Genomic DNA, 23,084 nt, shown 5'->3' on the forward strand with positions numbered 1-23,084 from the left:
GCGTCTCCAGTACACTGACAGTCCACTTTTACTCTTGCTCCTGTCTCTGTCGTCCCCTCTCCATTGTTGTCTTTCTTCCTTGTAGCTGTCACTGATCCGCCCATTTGTCAGCCAGACACTGACCACTTCTCACTTCTCCCATCTCATGTATTCCACATTAGTTATTACTTTGAAGACTTGAATGCACAAAGCATCTCTTTCATTTTGTCAAAATGTGCACAACTGAATGATTAGGAAGCTCTATCGTCACTCTCCAAGTGAAGCCTTATCAAAGTTATCACCGTAATTGTGTGACATTCAAATCTATAGGTTTAGGTTGTGTTTATGATTTCTTTAAGTCGTCAGAGGCATTTAAATGTGTGACGTCCATGAGCTTAGGGAGGAGGAATTTGAATAGAACACATTTGAATGAAGATTATTTGCCTGCTCTGTTTCACTTTAGGCTTTTCACAAGTCTTTTAGGATGTGGGGGGGTAATACCACACGCAACATCATACTTCAGATGCTAAATCTGAAATGTCTGATTTTAACTACAGTGTAGAGCAAACATATACATATAGTGCTCTTAGTGGGTTACAGGCCACCCTCACAACAACTCTGCTCTGTGTTATCCTGGATGTCGTAACTCTTCACTCTACCATGGGGATCCAACCACAGAGACTGTATCACTGCTGCCAATTGTTCCAGCCTACAGCCACTCTAATTCCTCGTCTAATAAATAGGACAGTAATAAGACTCCCGAGATAGTTAAAACACTCCACCTTCATTTGGTTCATTCCCCTCTCTGAAGAGGAGGTGCCATCTTTTTCGTGAGAAGACTCAAACTTAAAGCCCAAACATGTGCTATGCTAAATATGCAGATGGATCCAGGCTCAGACTTTTGTCCATCTTCTGTAACTGTGAATACGTTGGTACATTTCCAGGGAGTTTACAGATGCCTTGCAAACTGGGTAATACCACTGATGGCCTGTGGGGGCAGTGTTGTAGAGTTTAGTACATGCGCGACCAGCAAAAAAAACAAAGAAGATGACAGGCTGAACAATCCTTCAGAAGAACGACTGTATGAATGTGTGTATGGATACAAGCACATCTATGACATTATCTTACCTGGACATTGGTGAAAAAGAAGCTTCAGATGACTTGTGTGAACAATTTATAAACGTATTCACCAGCAAAGTTGAAAACATAAGGCAACAAACTATCCTCCCAAAATATTTTTTGCAGTTTTGAATCTATCACCAAAGTTTAGATTAGAAATGCAGTCCCACATTAAACCAACGTTGTGAACTGCATCTCTGCTGAATGAATTGATTAACAACAACAAGGACGCATGGCAGTAGGAAAGAAATGGCACATAACACTGTTTGAAAAGCACATTTGCAAAAAAGCATATTTAGGCCTTTAGAGGTGCTGATACAAAGGCCAACTACCTCACTCTTGATTGCAAATCACTGTAATGCAGGAAGGTCTCCATGCGTTACCCGCACACAATGATGACCATGTTCATCCAGGTGTGAGTTCCTTTTCTTCAGACAAAATAATGTTCTGCAAACACAGAAAATTGTTTCAGTATTGGGTCACTCTTTTACAATACTGCTTGTCTGGCTGGCTTTCTTCCTTGTTTGCCAGGATAACAGTTTCCTAGAGTAAAATAGTCATTACTGACCTCTTGTGACAGAAGTGTGAATCGCCCTACAAATACCTAAACAAAAGCAGGTGAGGTTTTCCTGTGACATCATGCCTTTTAAATTATATTAATCAAAAAAATTAATGATGGGGGACCAAACTAATTATAAGAACTGACAATTCTGGACCTTATATTAACTATTGAACTACCAAACACGTATGCAGTGGTGCTAATAAAGATGACGTCATCTGCATAAAGCAGCAACAACGTCCTCCTTATACGCACTCATCCTTGACACCCTGTCCAATAAAATCCCTATATAGGAGATAAGGCCCATCATTGACAGGGTCCAACACTGGTTATAAACAAGTTTCTTATTATGTAAAAAGTATGACCACCGGCCTCCCTTAGAGTGTATTAAGATTGGGTCGCTTAGCGCAGTGGCCCCCACAGACCATAGTCCCAAATCACTTCCTACGAGACAACTTTGATAACATGGTCGTAGAACTTCTCCAAATCCTCAAAAATGGTGGAGACTGGATTGCTTCATTTCTTTGTCCATTAGACTCTCTGCAAGAACATGAAACACTTCCTGGGACGGAATCCTAAAAGGTAATCATAAAGGGTTCCCCACATGAGCTGAGCACAACTGTGGCAGGACCACTCTGAGCCACTGGATTGTGACACTAAGTCTCTTTGAGGTGGGCAGAGAGTCACTTTTCATGGCCACCCTGTATTTATCCCATGACAGAAATTTTGCTTCCACAATTGCTGCTGCTGCCCTTTTCACCTGCTGATACCATTCTGCTGAGTCAGGAAACTGCTGAGCTAGCCAGGAATAAAAAGACTGCGTCTTCCGCCTGACAGCCCCTCAACAAGCTGGTGTCCACCAGCCCATTCTGAGAAAGATGCTGTGACAAGCACAGACAATGAATATATGTTTATTTGATCATTTTTTAAATATTTGACACTTTACTTTAGTAATGGCCTCACATTTCCTTTGCAAAAGTTCTCCATAAGTGAGGATTCTAATCACTGTAAACTTGAGAGGTTTTTTTCCTGAAATTATCATTTGTTAATAGTCAGTCAATGTTTTCAGCAATGTTCTCTTTTTTCGAAAGGACAGTCTTATCACTTACAGCAAAAACAAACTTATAGACCTGCAATAAATGCTTAGCTTCAGTAATCAGACGGTCCATTTACTTACTATATTAAGTTGTTAAATTGTAGACAAAGATTTTTTAACAAAACAGACAAGAAAAGAAACCTGTAAATGTATTCCTTGTGTTTGAATGCTCTGCTCACTGGGTGGCAGTATTGCCTTTTATCCGACGATAATAGTCGTTCACTATTACATCACAAACTACAGATTATAATTAATGAATACACTGGGTGAATGTGTTACAGTATTATAACATATGACTCCAATTACACAATTCACTGACATCAAATTAAAAAAAGTACTCCTGTGGAGTCATTTTGTGATTTTCTTCAAATGAAGATAATTGTTGATTTTCACAACAACAGAGTGAAAAATTCAGATAGAGCTGGATCAGACATTGTGCAAATACAGAGGAAATGTGAAATGAATGAGCCGAAGCTTAAATGATTTGCATACTAACTCGATAAAGCAAGAGGAAAACCGTTGCGGTAACATTGACTTCAATTTGGCCATGGGAATAAAAATAAATTTCCTGGAATTTATTGAGAAAAGAATACACGACTTTTTGTATGAATAATAAAATGTGATTCATGGATGAGTTGATCTTGTAAATTTAGGCAGCATTTTTGACTTTACAACTTCTATTTGTGGCACAACTAAGGGATGTCCAGTAGATGGCAGTGTGGACTGTAAATTTTGGGTCGTCTGTTCTTGAACATTTGTGTTTATGCAAGTTTATTAAAGCTCCTGCAAAGAAGAAGAAAAAAGAAAAGAGAAAAAAAGGAAGAAATACCAGCTTTTAGATGAAATGCAATTATTTCATGGATCAGTTGTGTAGACAGGTTGATGAGATTATTCAAATGCATTTTTTTTCCCCCTTTTCTCTAGATGGAGAAAACATGTCAGGTGGTATTGTCAGAATGACTGAGTCTCTAATAATGACCAATTAACCAGCAAGCACTGTTGTCCTTCTGATGCCCCCAAATGCATGTCCTCTACAAGCCTCACAAGCTATTGATTAAAACGTGGCGGCCTCGGTAGAAACTAAAACCATACATCCATCCCTCTTCTGTACCGCTTTATCCAATGCACGGTGGTGCACGGCCACTGAGGCTGATCCTATAAAGACGGGATACACCCTGAATAGGTCAGCAGTCCATCACAGGACAAACACTAAGAGACACATTCACATCCACACCTTCAGGCAAGTTAGGGTCACCAATTAGCCTAAATGTTTTTTTTTGGGGGGGGGGGGGGGGGTGAAACACTATCATTTGCTTAAATTAATCACTTGTCAGAGTAAAAATACATAAAAGAAGAAAATGTCTTTCATGCAAATGCACACATGTATGCACACACATGTACATGTATGCGTCCACACAGATCAAATGGTGAGCTCAGGTCTGCCCCGAGGGCATGAAAATGGATTAATGTGCCCAGTGCGATTATTTCATTTATAACTGTCCTGGACCTTTTCAGATAAGACCATTTTTCAGGTTGCCATCCATTAGCACCTTTAGACTGCATCTATTAGCCTGCCAAGCACTCAGAACTCCATTTAAAGGGCCAGCAGCCTTCTCTGTTTGGCTTGCATTGTCAACCACTTTCGGAGCGCAGTCAAGGTTTTCTAATGGCAAATCGAGCTGAACTGTCTCCCGAAGGACTAAGGTGCAAATGTTTTAAATGATCCACAAACAATGACACTTTAGTTTCTCTGATAAAAGGATCAGACTTGCTGTGCATCCTTTAAGGGTGAAATATTTACCAGTTCTAGCAAATTACATTTCTAAAACAGAAATTAATACACGGTCAACATGACACTATATCATTTTATTTTATTTTTTTAAACTAAACTGGCTTGTTTATTGCAAGAGAAATATATAACAAGCCCATCGAAAACAGTCTTTTTTCTTCCCTTGTTGAGCCCCCACTGGACCGTCCTGCTGCCCCCTCTAAAACCAGCAGTGGAAAATGGTCCTTGAGCTATGCAGTCAAAGTAAAATGTAAAATGGCTGCCTTGGCTGGTTTTCTCCTTTCTCAGCAGCTTGGAACTCGCTGACCCCATTAATCCAGGTGTTCATTCATCTACAGGATCATCCTCCCATAGGCCGTTAATGGTTTACCCTACTGTGTTTGCCCAGCACTAACCCAGCCCAGGCCCGGCGTGCTCACTTCCCAATCAGTACTGGTGCTACCCAGAATAATTGGGACTGTGAATAAGCTGAGTAGGGGCAACGATATAAATGAGTCCTGGTAAATGCCAGGTTTTCTAATTCAAACACGTGTGTTTCTTGGGCTTCATTTGTCTTTTTAGGATGACCTAAATTTGGTTAACCTCGTACGAGCTTTAAACGAGAAAAGACATTTAAAGTGTCAAGAGGAGGCGATGAAAAGTGATGCCAGTGCAACACATCGTGGACAACTGTACCTCATTTATTAATACATCTTGCAAATTGGTAAGCAACATACATTTGTCAGTGATTTAATGGCAGCCTGGCAGACAGTGAGCTCAGCTGTGTGCAGACTGGACTCTTGTTTGGATGCAGGCGGGGTGAGCTTCAAGGGACAGGAGCGATCATGTTAATGTCAGCCTTGGCTCACTGGTTCTGACATCAGGGCTAATATGAGGCCTCAGCCGCTGCCATACTGACAATTCAAGGTGTCTTTCATTTAAACAGAATAAGCATGCGACTTTGAATGGCAGGTGCGTGTGTGAAAATGTGCTTTTTTAGCATATCTGTGTGAGTTAATGTCCGGGCGGATGTGAGCTCACGTGCATTGGTCATACATGCGCTGTTTATGTCTGTGGGTTTTGTTTTTAACCAGTGCATGCACATGCATACATGATTATTTATGTTCAAGCACATGTGTTTGTCTCTCCGTATATAAGCTTTGGCTTTCACAAGAGCCAGATGCACATCGTACTCTTCATTTCTCCTCTCTCTCTCTCTCTCTTTACTGCATTCCCACACGCAGAGACTGTAAAAGAGAGTGATTTACACACAAGTGAATAAATACTTCGAGCTGGCAATACAGTCTGCGCAGTATACCCGTCCTCTGATTCAAAAGCTTCAGTTCACTCCAGGTCCCTTAAGAGGGTCAGAGAGACATGTTTATTTAGCGTCCTTGCAAATTCGGCCCATGTGATTGTTTGTTCTGTAGCTTACGAAAGGAAGTATCCAAAATACTGCAGGTACACAACCTCTGGGATCTTTGCTGTTATCAAGAACCTTCTTTTTTTTGTGTGTGTGTCTGAGGGAGGAAAAAAAAAAATACCATGGAGGCAAGTGATGGTAGCATGTGAGGTGAGTTTTGGCTCGGATAGCTAATGAAACTGAAGACAGCAGTTTAGGTTACCAGTTGGAATAGAGAGAAGAACGTGGGAGGAGAGAGAAGTAAGGGGAGTGCCCTTATTATGTAGCGTGAACTCAAGCCAGGCTGTATATCCAACGTCTGTCTCCCTAAGCCCTGAGCACTTGCTATGTGTTCATCTACAGAGAGAGATGTGCCATTTGTCCTAACAGGCACACACACACACACACACACACACACACACACACACACACACACACACACACACACACACACACACACACACACACACACACACACACACACACACACACACACACGCACACACAACACACACACACACACACACACACACACACACACACACACACACACACACACACACACACACACACACACACACACACACACACACACTCCCCTCAAACAGACTTCCGTAGCTTGTCTGACAAATTGAGCACATTTGTTCAGTGGAGAAATTTTCATTGAGCAACTGGGTCTTCTCTGTGTCTCCTGTTGTTTCTCATTCAGAGGTTTCCTCCCCTCTTTCTCAGTCTGTGGGTAGATTGTTTACAGCAGGAAGTGCCTGGCATCCTCTCACTTGGCATTGGGAGACAGTGACTTGGCTGGTGCTTGTACCCCAACATCATTCACGGTCCCAGTGCCTGCTTCAATGTAATTCATGTGCTTTTGGGAGACATCCTTACCGGAATAGAGAGCATTTTTGTTGATTATTCCGTCTGTTTTTGATTACATCCTGGCCGGCTTGTGAGAGCTACTGAACAATTTAGCTATCATTCCTAGATGGGTTAATGGGGCCTGGACCGGAGGTTTATGTTGTGGTTGAAAACAGTAGGCTGGCATAGATTTTCAGTTGTTATAGTGATGATTATTGCCCCGAAATGTTTGTGTGGTTTTTCTCTGTGTGTGTAAACATGGAGGTTTGTGTGGAAAGCAAACTTTGCATGTGTATTTTTAGCAAATATTGCATCATGGCTCTGAGAACAGTCATTTGATAGACAGCCTATCATTTGATCCACACTGAATTATCTTAACATCTCAGGTGGATTTGCCAAAAGTCCTTTACAGACATTCAAGGAGCCCAAGAAATATATTCAACTTTGCTTATCCCCAAACCTTACCTTCATCATGAGGATGACATTTTTGGAGTTCAAAGAAATGCCTTTACAACTGCTGAAAGAGGTGTCACAAAATGTGGTTCCTTTCATATTTCCCAGAGGAAGACTTTTTCATTTAGTGCCATCAGACATACCTGGAGAACAAAACTGAAAAACACTTTCCTGTCACTGGTTGCAGGTTGTATGTATTGGTAATTATAGATATCTTTGTAGCCATCTCTGCAGACACAATTACACCGATATTGTATACTCTGAAACAGTGATAGAGTTTCTGTATTGCCAACAAATCAGTTTTACTCATCCTTTACTGAATCCGATCAAAATATTGTAAGACGATTTTGACTACATAAAGAGAATACAATTACAAATATATTTGGACAGTTTAAAGGGTTGTTGACATTAGTATAAATGGAGCAGGACAGTAACAGCATCCTGTCACTGAAGCTGCTCCTTGGCCTGGAGATGGTGCTCTACCGTCAATCCAGTGGGTTGTCCAGTCCAGGATTCACAGGTGCCTATCCAACGTTTGTGGCTCAGACAAAGATATTAGACCGCACGTACAGTGTAGTGTCCTTTTTCTTAATTCTGACGCTGATGATAAAACTATTACTGACAGACTGCTAGAAATGTAATGACTGTGTATCTACAAATTAGCATCATCACCATAATCTTATTAGTACAATGACTTTACCTTTAATTGTCACGATTCCCATGGTGTTGGGACATGAGTCACTTTAGGTTAATGGCAGATAATTTGAGGTCGAAGCTTACAGCACAGTCTTTTAATTCATCACAGGTGAGTTTTCAGCATATTGTGGTTAAAAAGCAAATACCATGTTCATGTTAAACATTAGTTCCAATTTGTACCTCAGAAGACTTCAGTTATAGTGAGAAATTCACACGTCTGTGCTCCTACATATCCCTGGAAGTGTAACACGCACAATATATGCACATTCGCCACATTCATGCACAATTGTGGCTCAAGTGAGAAGAGGCAACAATGCATGTGACCATTCATCATTTTAGGAGCCGACAAGCCTCTGAGTGCTCAGATGAAGTACATTTTCAATTAACTGCAGTATAGTTGGCATGGTTTGGATTTCCACACCTATCAGATCTTAGAGAATCACATTGATTCATCACTCAGATATCTTCAATTGGGTGACATGAATTGCTTTTGATGAGTGAAGTATGAAGATGTCACTCTGGGTTATCGCAGGTTAAAAAGCAAAGGTACTAAACAGAAGGGAGACAACTGCAGTACTCCGAAATTAGCAAAGCCATACAGTATCTACTGTGTACAATGACTCTTTATGACAGGTGTAAGACGGGCCTTTGGTTCCATTTTGAGAATGTCATCAGTAGTTTGATTCATTTAGTTGTTTTGTTTTGTTTCGTTTTGTTTCGTTTCGTTTCGTTTCGTTTAATCCAGCTGTGATTTTAAATGCCCACTAAAAGAGAAGATATTGGTGTCTTTGGAGTGTGAACCGAATTTGTGCCGTTTGACCCTTGAGATGGATGTAACACAGGCTGAATAGTACACACTTCTGCATAAGTACTCATACAATTGCTCTCTGCTGAAGTGCTCAGCCCACTGGGGCTGTTTGCGCTGTGTAAGCTTGTATTTCCTTGAGCATGCACCACCTGTCAGCAAGCACCACAATTGTATGTGGACGCTTGTTTTTAATGTGTTTATATGTTCTTAGACCATGGACCATACAAGAGCACTACAAGCCAAAACTGGTAGCTCCAGTCTAACCCATTCAGTTGTTATAAGTGTGCATCAGCTGTAAGCTACTTGCAGTAAGAGGCTGGCAGTCTGTTATTAAGGAGCTTTTAGACAGTGTAATTATATTCTAAAAGTGTTTCTGCTGGTGTATTCTTATGTTAGCACAAGAGTGTACACGCAACTTTCCCAGGGGGCTACCTGATCCTATTACATTATCCACCGCACATCAAAGGGTTAAAAGCTGTCTGCCTCCATAGTCATTAAGCCCTCTCTTAGCCATAGTAAATCATGGCTGCGCCGGCAACAGCTGCTCTGATCACCTATTAAAACTTCCATAATGTGCTGTGTGTACAGAGTGGGGCCTGTAAGCTGATACTGGCCAATAGACCCCAGATAAAGGCCATATTGAGCCTCCGATTTGATTCCTACACTCATCATAGCAGAATGATGGCAAAATTGCCTCATCATTGGAAACAACTGCTTCTCAGTCTGCTACTTCTCACAATATAGATAAAGATATAGATATAGATATAGATATAGATATAGATATAGATATAGACATAGATATAGATATAGATATAGATATAGATATAGATATAGATATAGATATAGATATAGATATAGATATAGATATAGATATAGATATAGATATAGATGTGTATGCTTAAGTTTTACACTATCCTTCCACAGCGAAAGGAGACTGCAGCACTTAGTTGGATAAAGTGGTATAAAACATGGGTGGATTGATATCCGGTAGCAGTCCCTGCTTGAATAAGTAGTTTTTATATGATGTTATCAGACCTATATAAGCTGTATCTTTATGGGCAAATCAAGTGAAAAATATGCAAAGTGAACTTCCAAACATACACCACAGTTTTTTTTTTCCCCTCCAGCCTTAGACACACACGCCGGCAAGTTTAGTTTGCAGCAGAGGGCTTGACCACAGGCTAGCTTTTTCCACTGGTTTTGAATGAGAGATTGTGTGGAAATCAATAGCAGGACGAGCTAGCTGGACCACTGTCAAGCCGTACAGAAGAGCACACTCAGGAGGCCCGTCTCCATGGAGACACAAACAGGGCATGAGACTACCCTCAGGTGAATTCTCTGTGTGGCTCCACCGGCTGAATTGGTCCATTTAGGTCCCATTTTCTTTCTTGTCTACATCTTTCTCTTACGCTTTTCCTTCCACTTTCTCTCCTACTGTTCAGCTGCGGACCCTGAGCCCCACTTTTGTATCTCCTTCTTTTCAATCACTCACTCTCCCCGTCTCTCCCACTGACAGGTAGCACAGCCAAACTCCAAAAGAAAATATAAGGTGAAATTGGGTCTCCATACATCACAACTGTCACAGGCCATTCAGGGGATGGCTGCTGATTTGCCCCTGCCAAGGTTGCAGAGATGTTTGTGTGCTGATCTCATAGCACGGCCAATGCACGCTGAGCTCTTCCCTCACCTCTCTCTGGCAGAATATCTTCTCAATTTTTTATTTTTTTAGTCAGTGTTGCGCTGATATTTATTTTTTATTTTTTTCCCTCCTCATTCACTTGTGCATATTGTTTTTACAGTATTTCACCTCTTTATCAAACAGACCATATACGGCTGTTTCTTGAGGGTTTTCTTTTTTTTACGCATCACAAGGTACATTTACTGCTGTGAGTTTGTGTTGAATTTAGCACACCAACCCCACTGGATTTGTTTGAAGAAAATTAGAGATGTCTCCAAAATGTCTGATCAAAGCTTGGCTTAGTTGCCCAGGGGCTTCAACTCATGTTGATAAGATGTCCAAATGCCAGTCATGGAGCTTATGACTACCTAGTATCTAAGCAGATTGTATATTTTTAAAGTGCTACATCTAAATGAGAAGGAGAGGAGTGCAGAGCCATCCAGTGAAGGACACGGATGCGTTTAAGGACTCTGGCAACCAGCGCTGGGGACCTGGCAGCTGGGCAGAATTCTTTTATATCCTGCTATGACAGGCATTTTCATACACACACACAGGCATGCATACATGACTTCGTGCTCTGCCTCGCTTTCTCTGGGAAGCTCTCTCTCTAATATGCTCACTCAACACTCATGCCATTATACACACTGATATCCCCTTTTCATCGTGGGAGAGACTATCACAGAGCTCGGCCGGGTAGGAGAAAGAGCTGCTCTGTGTGCACATGCAGCAGCTTATACTGCTGCGCCCATATGTCTTCATCATCTTGAGAGGTCTGTGGTGAAAATCCAGCAGTGGATCAGTTGCTTTGACCACCTGCATCCCAGGAAGGGTGGGAAGGGTTGCTCACTTTTGCAAATTTTCTTTTCTCCATCTTCTGAAAATTGTAGCGCTACTCTGGCTTTCTGGTTAAACATGTTGGTCACCACTGAAGTTTGTAACATGGCAGACAGTAAACAGAGATTAGAACAGATAGAGGAAAGTTGGTAGTTTTTGCAAATGTATGAATCAAAACTAAAAGGTCATGATAGGATGGAGAAACTACTGTGATTCTGAATGTCAGTAATTAATTGCATTCTTCAATTTAACTCATGATTTGCAGTTCAGAAAACAAGCACAATATAAGAGAAGACAGCACACACACACACACACACACGCACACACACACACACACACACACACACACACACACACACACACACACACACACACACACACACACACACACACACACACACACACACACACACACACACACATAAACACACACACACACACACGACTCCACTTCGCATACGATCACTTGCATAAATGCGGCGGAACCTCTCGTATAGACTAAAACAGACTCATATTCAATTGGCCTCAGGCAGCAGCTATTGTATTGTGATAAATGGAGTGTCTCCTGTCCACGTAGCCACGGGGCACTGCATTGGTCCACTGGGAGCCCGAGGATGCTTGGTGGCCGTTCTCATAGGTTTCCTGTCTCCTGATTCAGCACCAGCTGTGCAAACCTGCAGGAAAAAGAACATGCGAAGGGTAAAAATAATTCAGTGGAGATTCATGGTATAGAATGACCCTAAGGCAGTAGGATAGACAATAGTCTTCCTTTTCCCTGACAGCAAGTCAGGCAAAGTGTTTTTGGAGGCGGGATCATCATGCATTGTGGGATAAAAGCCATGAGATGATGTTGTTTAGGTGGATGACAGGGTACCTAAAGAAAATGTGCCAAATTGATTCACATGCCGCTTGTTTTGTAACAACCTGCTATAAAAAGCCACATTTGATTGTAAAGGATGCTTGCCAGTTTATTCCAGATCATCTGGATATAATTGCTGATTGTTTGAACCTCTATAGAAGTGCTTCCCATACGGAGACACTTATTCAAAAGCCGAACTTGGCAAATTTGTCTTGTGGTTTGAAGACAATCTCTGACAGTTGCCCCGCTGACTCGGTGCCCAGAAGCCACTCTGGCGATGTCGGAGAATGATCTTTATGGCAACAATGGCAGGCGTGCCAGTGAAGCCAGGAAGTCTTGATAACAACGGTGGTGGGCTGTCAAAGAGAGTTGTGTGGTTGAAGCGCCTGCTCCTTCCATAATGGAACAGCTGTTTGGAGTGTGGTGCACCATGGCTGTGGAGCACAGAGTAAATAGAGGAGAAGAGCAATGTAAACAGAGATGGGATAGTGGGAGCTGCTTCTCTGCTACCGTGAAAGGGGGTAAACACCCTAGAGAACTAGACGAAGGGGTTGTCAACACAGGAATGCACAAACACCACTACACAGGGCGGTGCGGAAAGATGGGGGTTGTATTTTGGAAGGACTAAACGCTCAACTCTTGTCTCAGCTCCCATATAATTACTGACCTATATATTTACCTTGGTTTGGGCTGATTTTAACAAGCTTTATGAGGAGAATCACCCCAGCGACAATAGAAATCATTCTTCGCTCCACAGATTTCAGCCTACCATGGTTAATTATCAGTGTGCGTCTTCATTTTAATTTGATTTTGGGTGAACTGATTAATTAAACTCACATATATGATCTCTCTTTTAAAATGGTCAAAGACGTTTCTTCATTATTTACGAGATATAGAGTGTTTCCAGCTGTCTTGCACTTACAAATGAGATGGCGTGAGAAGGCGCCTGACCCCTTTTATGACAGGCTGTAATTTGTCCTGCTATTGTTAGGTCAGCGGAGGACTGCAGACAGTGAGAGAACAACTGCACTTTTTGGCACCGTATTGGTTTGTAATGTGACCTAAGAAAACATCCATACATGATAGATAGAGCCCAGAGGGATGCGAGTGTGGTGGGCAATTTTGGAGCAACAAGACAAAAGCTCCCACTCAACAGACACGGTATTTCTCTCAGTCCTTTCTAGATATCCAGTCAAAAAAATAAAAAATCCTTGTCCCTTGAAAGACAAGTTTAAAATAGATACATATTTGTGACAGTTTAGCAACCTGCAGTTTTTGGATTTGTATTTTTTTTTTTTTTTTTTTACCCCCGAGTGGACCATCTGCCTTCAATTGTGTACTCATAAAAACATGCCGGGCCTATCCCGTTTACTTTCCTTGTTCAGTCATTTGTGGACACACCACCGCTGCATCACAGGGCAGAAGGAAAGACATGGCAGAGACGACTGATTTGGGGATAAAAGACGCAATCCAACACACTGGCAAAAGGAGGGAAGACCCTGGGAATGAGTCAGGCCTTCATTATTTTTTCACTGCTGTATAAACAGGTTGGCAGTATGACATCAGAGTTTATGTGCAACATATGCAGCGAGGAGCAACAGTAATCCCATGTAATACTGTGAAAAGCTCTTTTAGCATAGCTGATACAGAATCTTTACAAGCCACTAATAATGAGCAACAGAGAAATGGATTAGGGGTGGCATGGCTGGATCCGAGCCACAGCAAGCAATACGCAGCACAGTTTGTGAGTTGACTGTGTGCAAGCATATGTGTCCATGCAACACAGCAGCATGCATTAATCCCGCAGATCCCAATGACAGTGCAGGTATTTGCTAATGGCCGGTGGCTGTGCAATCAGGTCACATTTCCATATCCTTTACTGATCATGCTGTTAACGTTGTCGCAGCTTCTGGGTTCTGTTACACTTCAAGTCATCTACCGTTCTTGTATACCATTTTATCCAACTAAGGCTTGAACTCTGGACAGGCAGCATGTCTGTTACAAGGCAAACACAGAGACACACTCACATCCATAACTATGGTCAATATTATAGTTACTTCAATTCTAATAAAGACTAAATATGGAGGTTAACAATCCACGGATGGCCTTGTTTTTACTATCCAATCCATGAGAAGACTTTCAGGCCAGCCTTTCATTTTACTGTGTCTTTATCATTTTAAACATACTTTCCTATTTCTCTTCAGCAAGTGAAAGTCTTCAGTGTGAATTCATATCTACAAAAGGTATCAAATTAAGTGTTGTGTTTCACACCATGACAGCATTTTTGCATCACACCACTGAAGTAAATCCTTCAAACGTGTTACTTCTGCATTAAGTGTTGTTGATTTTACCCTGCATTAGTTGTAATTCTTCAACAGCTGATAAAAGTATTGATCCGGGCGTCAGCGTCCTTTAGAAAATAAGTTTGTCCTGGAGTATCCTCTCAGCGCCTTGTTAAGACCCAAAACCTCACCCCAACCCCTCTGCTGCCCACTCTCGGACCAAAATACAGATATACACACACACCGGGCTGTCTGTCCCCTGTTCAACCCCCTCACAGTCAGAGGCCAGACAGGGTCAAGCAGAGGGCGAGACATTTATGAGGTGTAGATATTTGTGCGGGAAAGCATTCCCCCTGTTGACACTGAGCAACACAGTCTGGATGCTGACAAAGCTGTATCAGAAGGCAGTGAAACGTGAGGCAAGTCATGCAGGCGGGCTCGTCTGTGGCGTGACGGTAACAGAAGGCAACAGAATTCGCTTCACACAATTTTAAATGTGGTTCAAATGAGTGGTTTTGGTTGAGGGATGTGTTTTACTGACGCAGGCTTAATTTAGAGAATATCATTTGTCACAAACATCTAGATACGACCCCTAAAAGTTGCTTGATTAGATCATTGATTGTTTTTAGACTGGGTAATGAACCAGAACTATCCCAAAACAGGATAACAATACACCCACATACACCTCACTCTTAACCCGTCCACAACTTGAGCGTTAAAGAGTCCCTCTTACCCCCATGCTGCTGATGTAGGAAGGGCCGTGGCTTGGACACAGAGTAGTGACCACAGTCAACACAAAAGGTTGTGGTAGTAAACAGAACTGTTTGTGTTCACTGGGCCGCTGCTGGAGATGACTGATGTGCCCATTAGGCCCACGTCTGAGCACTGGGGGAGGGGTTGCAACGCTTCGGCTCCATGCAGGACAAAAAGACCCTGAGCCCTGCACTGAAAGGTCAGTGACCCATATTGTGTCACCTTGAGGCCTCGCCAGTGGGTGTCTCACTGATTCAGGTTTCAAAAATTGGCTTTGTCAAGGCTGATATGCGTGAATGCTAATGGTAAGATGCTGTAGGTTATGAATGGCGTGGGTGGATGGTGGGAGATACCTGCTGCTGGAGGCAACAAATGGAGAAGGGTACGTAGAGCTGCTGGCATTTTGTGTTCGTGATCAAGAAGCTTTGTTTCCGAATCCAAAATTAAGGGAATCTTTTTTAGTGTGATGTGTAGCGTGCTTTGTGTTCCACTAGAGAGCACTCTTCCTTACTGCGCTCTTTCATACAAGAGATAAGAAGGATGTATATATAAATTGTTTTATTTTGATCAGAAACAGACATTTACTTTAATTAAAATCTTACATTATTGTTATATTTACTCATATATAATATATAAAAAAAAAAATCTTCATCCTATACCACAGATTTATATGTAAAAATTGCAGCACAAATACAGAAATTACACATTTACAAATTGTAGAAACATTACCACAATCATTTCCGACAGAGTTGTCTGAAGGCTTGGGACAAATTTTGTCAATTCTTTCACATAGTTTTCTACCACCCCACAGATACACCATCAAGAAACCAATTCATTCCTTCAAGGAAAAAAAAAAAAAAAGGAAAATAGGCAAGTGTACTTTATCATGAATCACAAAAATCACATCCATCTCTGAATCAGTCAACATCATATTTACAGAGCTTGGCAGATAAACCCAGTAGGCTTTATTTGATGCTGTGACAGATCTGTCTCTATTTACTAAAGAACACAAAGCTCACATAAACTTAGTTCAGCCAGAGACACTTACATCAAAGGATTTATTTCAACAAATAAAAGAATTTGGCAGAAAAGCGGCTTTGTGCTTGATGGTGCTTTGCAAATGAGTCCAAGTCGCCTCGATATTCTGAGGGGAGTACATTAAACCTCCCTATGGGGTAAAAAGAACAGAGCCAGGTATCAACATATAAATGAGATATGTGATATATATAATGCACAACAAGGTGAGAGCTGCCCCACATGTAGTAATAAGGAGCTAGGAAAGATGGAGGCTGGGGGGATGGGAGAGGGGAGAACTCATTCATATGATGGAGGTAGGAATAATCAGTGTAACTAGTAGCAGCAAAGGGAGAGCAAATGGTCAAAAGAATGCAAGCTCCTCATAAAAACTCCTTCCTGACTTGTTGACTTGCTTTTCAAGCATCGTAGTGTTTCCTATAGTCAAATGACAGTGATCACATGTGCAAATTAAATGTGGTCTGGGATCAGTATTCTGCGTTTGTTGATGATGGCTCTTTTGGATGTCCTCATATCATTTTATTCCTTTTAAAAGAACAGATTTACGTGTTACATTTGAGCTTATTTATAAACAGCTTGTTGAACTGCTTTACTTATCAAATTACATTTTGTAAATTAAAGTGGTCATTTTATTTTCAACAGTAATATTGGGGCGTCATTCTCATACCTGGGAAATGACACCCCATAAGTTAAGAAACTCTATCATCTCTCTCACTGGCTTGTTTAATTGTTTTTTTTAAGTGTGTGTTCCAATGAGCAAATCAGAAGTCAAACCCTAAATAGTGTCATCGGGGGTTTAGCCAATCCCAATCAAGGTAGGCCCTCCCTTTGACCCTCCCACAATTAGACTTAAAGGGCAATGTCTTAAGACTATGGAGCTAAACTCAGGGTGCTTTCACACAAACAAGTTGTAGATCAACCTAGTTGAGTTTAGCTCCGAGTGCAATGTGAAAGCAAAGCTAAACTCCAGGCTGCACCAAGAGCAGCCTGAGGAGGTGGTGCAAGGGGGACTGCAGTTATACTCTAGTGTGGCCTGAATGTAGTCTGAGAGCAATCACAGTAAATGGTGATTGAAATCTCCCATGTATGGACTAGAGCTCAGAAGGCTCCTGTCGCCCAATGAGCAACGGTGATGACTTTAGAAATGCACAACTGTCCACTACCAACTTTTTCGCTCTGTATAACTAAAACAAAATCCAGTCTGTAATCACATGACCATAATGCTTCTCGTTGTCATGGAAACATGACAATCCACTCTGTTAGTTCAAAATAACAAATACAAATAACAAACTACTGTGGCTCATTTATAATTCTACGAATGCGCACTCTGGTCCGCACTAACCTGTGTTAAGGCACCTTCAGTTTGAGTTTTCAATCATTCAGGCGTCCCCTCTGAAATGCCTCATTTTCTTTTCATTCCCAAATATTTTTCTTTAAAGCCTCCTTATCAGCTAGATGGATGTTAAGTTTCCAACATTTCCTGCAGATTCTAGAATATTTCTTATTCTTGTTCTCTTTGTAAATCTAAATTTGTCAAAATTTAGAGAATGGATTGGCTTCTTGTGGTCTATTCAACCAGATTTTTTTTACAGCATGTCAACACACTAGAATCCATAAGCGCAACAATGTCTTTTATATGTTCAAAGCAGAGAAAATGCCCTAATAGAGTCTCACAACATGCACATATGGCTAATTGGTGATTCTAAATAGCCTCGAGGTGTGTATATGAGTATGTGCGACTCTCTTTGTCTCTGCCCAGCGACAGACTGAAATCCTGTCCAAGGTCTACCCTGATGTCACCCACAGACAGACCCAAAGTTGGAATGAGTGGAATAGAATACGGATGAAAGCTTCAAAAAACCATATACGAGCAAAAAATAATGGATTTAACATCAGTGTGTTGATGAGAAATGGTCGGTGAGTCATGATGGGGAGAACAATGGAATGGCCCAAAATAAAGAATTAATTCACAGAGGTTTGCGGATGAGAAGAATCCAGTGTTGCTTTATTTCTTTTCACTAGATGGCCTCTACAAGACCAGTTTTATTTAGGAAATGCAAATGTGACGTCACACTGATAAAAAAAAAAAAAAAAAAAAAAAAGTCACATTCTCATAAAGCGCTCTTGGCATGAACAAACAGCAACGTTGACAATAAATAAAATGTTGGCAAACAAAATAAAACTTTATGAACAAAAAATACTCAGGATTGCATATCAAACAAGACAAAAATAGAGAGAATGTACTTGGCACAAATTAAATAAACTTAAGTCAATTTTCCGACTGAGTGAACCTACACTATGTCCATTGCTTTGTGAATCTGATTGTCCTTCACAGTTAGCATTGAGTATGTTTGTACTGTAGAAAACAGACACAGATGGCTAAGGAAACTAAGCATGAATTCCAATGAATTGTCAGTACTCGGCATGTTACTGTGTCAGTACCTTGACCTTCAAAGTCACACTCCCAGGTGGCATTCGGTGCATATTTTCGTACTAAACAAAACTGCAGACACATGTGCAAGAACCCATTGTCACAATGCAAAGCCGATATATATATATAATTATGCACATAGTTGAGGACACATACTCTAAATGTTACCAGTGATTTCTGATTTAAGTTCGGTACAGGTGCTTAAAATTTTAAATAAAGGAAACTAGGATATTAAAGACACTTTGGTATTCTGTAGGCCATTGTGTGCTAAAACTATGCAATCATGAGTGTGATGCCCACCTAACACTTCTTCAACTTGTTCTTGATTTGTGTGGAAATGATTATAGTGATGCCAGGACACTCATCACACACAAATATTGTGTCATACTGTTAACACTCAGATCTTCAGTCATTTCTGACCCGTGACAGCAGTCCGGGGGATCTGCCTGTGATGATGACAAACTGAGCTACATAAATAAAGGTGTTTTTAGGTAATGCTAACAAAAAATTTAATTAACAGAACACTTTTACAAAAAGCCACTTGACCTATTTTTAAATTTTTTTTTTAAAACAGGTTAACCCCTCTCTTCAAGAAAGCGAGTCTTGTCCTGTTATATACTAAATCCTTCTGTCTTTGTCTGTGCTCTGTCTCGGTCTGTCTCAGCAGGGCATTTGCAGTGCAACACTAATATCTCCAATCTTGACTTCCCAAAGCAAAGGAAAAACACAACATAAGGTATTCTACACCCATATAAAAATAAATCAATCGCAAACATGGAAAGATACATCTCATATATACAATAGACTTCTATATAAAATAGCTTTTATATACATATAGACAACAGACAATACAATAATTGAACTGTACAATGTACACCTGAACAGTTAAGACAGGTGAGAGGTACTGAAGTGTATGGCTTGATTGGAAAAAAGTTCAAACTATTTACAGACATCAACTTTACATCCTTTACATGTTTTCAACTTCCCTGGAATGAAGAGGTGTAGGGAGATCCCAGTGCCTCATTTTCCTTTCCATTCCCTCCAGTAAGGCTACCTTTAAAGAATTGGTCCACGCTGACCATTGAGCCTCATGATCGTTTGCACAGTTCATTGCAATTTCAGCTCTCCTCTGATGACATTTCATAGGAGCTGCAAGCATGAGTCTAAAAAGCAGCTGTGAAGCTGTCGATCACATAATATCTTTTTAAAAAGACATTAGTGGGATGAATCAAATGTCACTCATCAAAACTGTGACGTCCAGGAAGACCCGGACTTTATAATATTCCTCATGAAAGGAGTAACCAGTTATAGACATCTCCTTCACATCCACAAAGGTTAGACACCAACAGACTCCAGTGTGTAATCTCAGACAGCCCTGCTTTGGTGCAGATATTTATTCCATGGGTCCTTGAGGCCATACCCAAGAAACATTTGTCATTCTGCAAGGCTGAATGGATTCATAGGTGAATTAATGACCCTATACTCTTCCTCCAAAGACATCCTTCAGTAGTGTCGTCATGGAGGTTCAGCACATGATGGAAACCCCCTCAGTAGTGACCAGCTGACCAGTGGTGGGGTCGTACGTCCCAGCCAGGTAGTAAAGGTCTGGGGAGGTACTGTTCGGCTTCTGATTGCGAGTCAGACACTCGTACTCTTCCCTGCTCACAACCTGGCATTTATGTGAGATTGTCTGGACGTCATTTTCATCTTCATGACTCGACTGGTACAGGGCATGCTGGACAGAGAAAAGACACGGTTAGGCACTTCTCATTCGCGACAAAACAACAAAGGATTGAAAAAATGCCCACTATCATTAACTTACTTTGCCGTCTCGAGGCCTCTTGCCTAGCTTAGTCTCCTCAGGGTGGTAAAACCACTTGACTTTGACCACCATGCTGGAAGTCCAGGATTCCCATAAGTTCTCGATTTGACCCACATACGGGAGGTTAGGGCGTCCAGCAGAAAGAAACACTGCACAATCTCCCACTCGAACGGTGTCTCTGCCTCGCACAATGGCCTTATAGAAAAGCTTCCTGGCCTTGCCCTTTAGACCCCGTCTCTGTGGAAAACCAAACATAAGAATGACAAAGATTTAATCTACAAATGGCCTATAAATAGACATACGCAGTAAAATGAAGACTACATCATTCTCACCTGTGTGGGGTTTCCTGACCACCTCCACATTTGACTTCCTGCAAGAAACGCAGACATCTTGGGCCTTGGAATGAATGAACTGTCATCTGGAAGCATCCGAGGTTTCTTCGCAAAGTCCTTAGTTGGTTTTGAGCTAGAGCTTGTGCATTCTTTCCTCTTCATTGACTTGCTGCTGGAAACCTGGTCAGAGGAGCCTCCTTTGGCATTGGAAACAGCCACGGCTTTGGCCACGAAGGAGTGCTGGCGAGGCCTTGACGAGGTGGAAGGTTCAGATGGTTGCAGGAGACCACGGTGAGAGGAGAGACAGCTCTGTAGCATCAGTGTAGAACTATCCTCATCCTCCGAGCTGTAGGAGGAATCGTTGTCAGAGGAACAAAGGCTGGAACTGGAAAGAGAGCCTGAGGAAGATGAGCTCGAAGAACCAGAGGAGGAGGAAGAGACAGAAAGACGGGAAAGGAAACGGCCAGCCGTCCTTAGTCCTCCTGAGGCTGCAGTCAGAGTAGCCCTCCTCCTCTCTTCTTCTTCTTCCTCTTCATCGTCATCCAGATCGGAGTAGGAGCTGTGGCAATCTCTATGGGAACTGAAGCCCAAATCCCCATATTCCCCCAGATGAAGAGAAGGAGAAGGCTTTCTTTGGGGCGTGGCTCCTTTCAGGAGAAGTTCTACTCTGGAGGCACCACCTTTTTTGTTGTCTTTTACCAGCAGGACTGGGTGAGAGTATGGGTCTGTCCTGGGCATACTGCTCACACTGGTGGAACCACCTCTCAAAAGCAGAGCCTTGCTGTTCTTGGTCTTTGGGGAGGTCACGCCTTCATGATCTAACTTGACCAAGAACTCCTGTCCGGACTTCCTGCTTCTTGGTATAACTATATCATCCTGCCTTCGCTTCTCATTATACATCCCGCTTCTGGGGCCGAGGGATAAGCTCTGACCTGGTCCTGCAGACTGCGTACAGAAGGAAGAGTAGCCATTTGCAATGCTTCTGAAGGAGTCTACCTCAAAGGAGCTGCTGCTGAAAAGTCCTTTAGTTGGAATAGAGGCTAGTGGCTGTGTTTGAGGCAAGGAGAACAGGTCATCCTCTTTCCCTCTCAAAGCCTTCTTGGGTGCCCCATTAAAGTGAAATGGATTGTCAGAAGTTCTCTTTCTGGTGTTTGCTAATGAAGGCCAACTCAAGAAAGATGACAGATTTTTACTGGCGTTTTCTGCTTGCTGCTGCCTCTGTTTTTTTCCAGAGCCCTTTGGTCTTCCTATGATGAAAAAAAAATAAAAATAAATTCATGTTATAGGACTGCATCAAAAATGATGAAAGAGGATTCAAAACTTTAAAAAAAAATAATAATTAATTTGTAAATACGTTTTTCGGTGTCTGCTTGAATCAGTACGCATCTTTAGTGTCGGACAATCTTTTAAAACACGCTACAGAATATGTCTGCTGCTCAGTTTGAGTTAAACATGGGATTTTTAACCCTTTTTTTTATATGCATGAAGCAGACACAATATCAGAAATATCTCCCAGTGCAATATTTATGGGTAAAAACATCAGCAATAAATAAATAAATACAGCTACAAATATCACTGGAATTGAAATCCATGCACCCTGACAATGTGAACACAAACACAACATTACTGACATCACAAAACATATTGTTGGATATTGTGTTGGACTGCGTTGAAACAATACACAAACACTGCTTTTTGAAATCCTTTGAAGAAACTTGGGGCTTGAAAGATTGTGCTTAATCAAGAGTTACATTTCAAGTTTTCATTTAATTTAATGTAGCAGTAAAAAATGTTTTGCTCAGTGTATGCTCAATATGAATGATTTATCAAAACAAGGCCATGAATAATGCACGTGAGTCTGTAAGTTGAGATAATATTTATCCCCCCCCCCCTTCCTTTTTTTTGTGGAATGAAAACCAAGATTGGAGGAATCCTTTCTTACCTGGCCTTCTTTTAATGACAGGTGAACTTTGGGTGTTGGTTACAGTGTTGCTTGTACTCAGTCTGTCAGTAGTTCTGTCACTGGGCGTCAAATCCTGATTAGAAGTTTTCTTGGCTGTCATCCCACTAGATACCAGCAGGGCAGGCGATGACTCCCCACCTAAAAGGTCAAAAAAAAAAAAATTATAAGAATCAAAAGCATTCAGTTAAAAGTAGACAGTATCCCACAACAAATAAGGTCATATCACAGTCTGCACTCACAGTGGATCTGGTATCCTGGAGGCAGCAGGCGGATGTTTGGGAGAGAAATCTTCCCTCGGTCTCCATCATCAAACTCTACCATCACTCCTCCCTGCTTCCCCTCATCAGATGAACCACCTGC

The 23,084-nt window shown here is 41.5% G+C and overlaps 1 protein-coding gene across 1 annotated transcript in view; it reads right to left on the reverse strand.

The window, feature by feature from the left end:
• Positions 1–18,155: 18,155 nt before the first annotated feature.
• The window catches only part of bahcc1a (BAH domain and coiled-coil containing 1a), a 65,639-nt gene continuing 60,710 nt past the window's right edge, over positions 18,156–23,084 (reverse strand). Inside the window, exons 25-29 of the mRNA XM_080488452.1 lie at positions 22,964–23,080; positions 22,704–22,862; positions 20,762–22,008; positions 20,430–20,666; positions 18,156–20,342 (exon numbers count right to left, since the gene is read on the reverse strand). Coding sequence (XP_080344578.1) covers positions 20,133–20,342; positions 20,430–20,666; positions 20,762–22,008; positions 22,704–22,862; positions 22,964–23,080 — 1,970 coding nt within the window. The 3' untranslated portion in view covers positions 18,156–20,132. The remainder of the gene's footprint in view (positions 20,343–20,429; positions 20,667–20,761; positions 22,009–22,703; positions 22,863–22,963; positions 23,081–23,084) is intronic.

Source organism: Lipophrys pholis, assembly GCF_963383615.2.
Source record: "Lipophrys pholis genome assembly, chromosome: 19".
Classification (NCBI taxonomy): Eukaryota; Metazoa; Chordata; class Actinopteri; order Blenniiformes; family Blenniidae; genus Lipophrys; species Lipophrys pholis.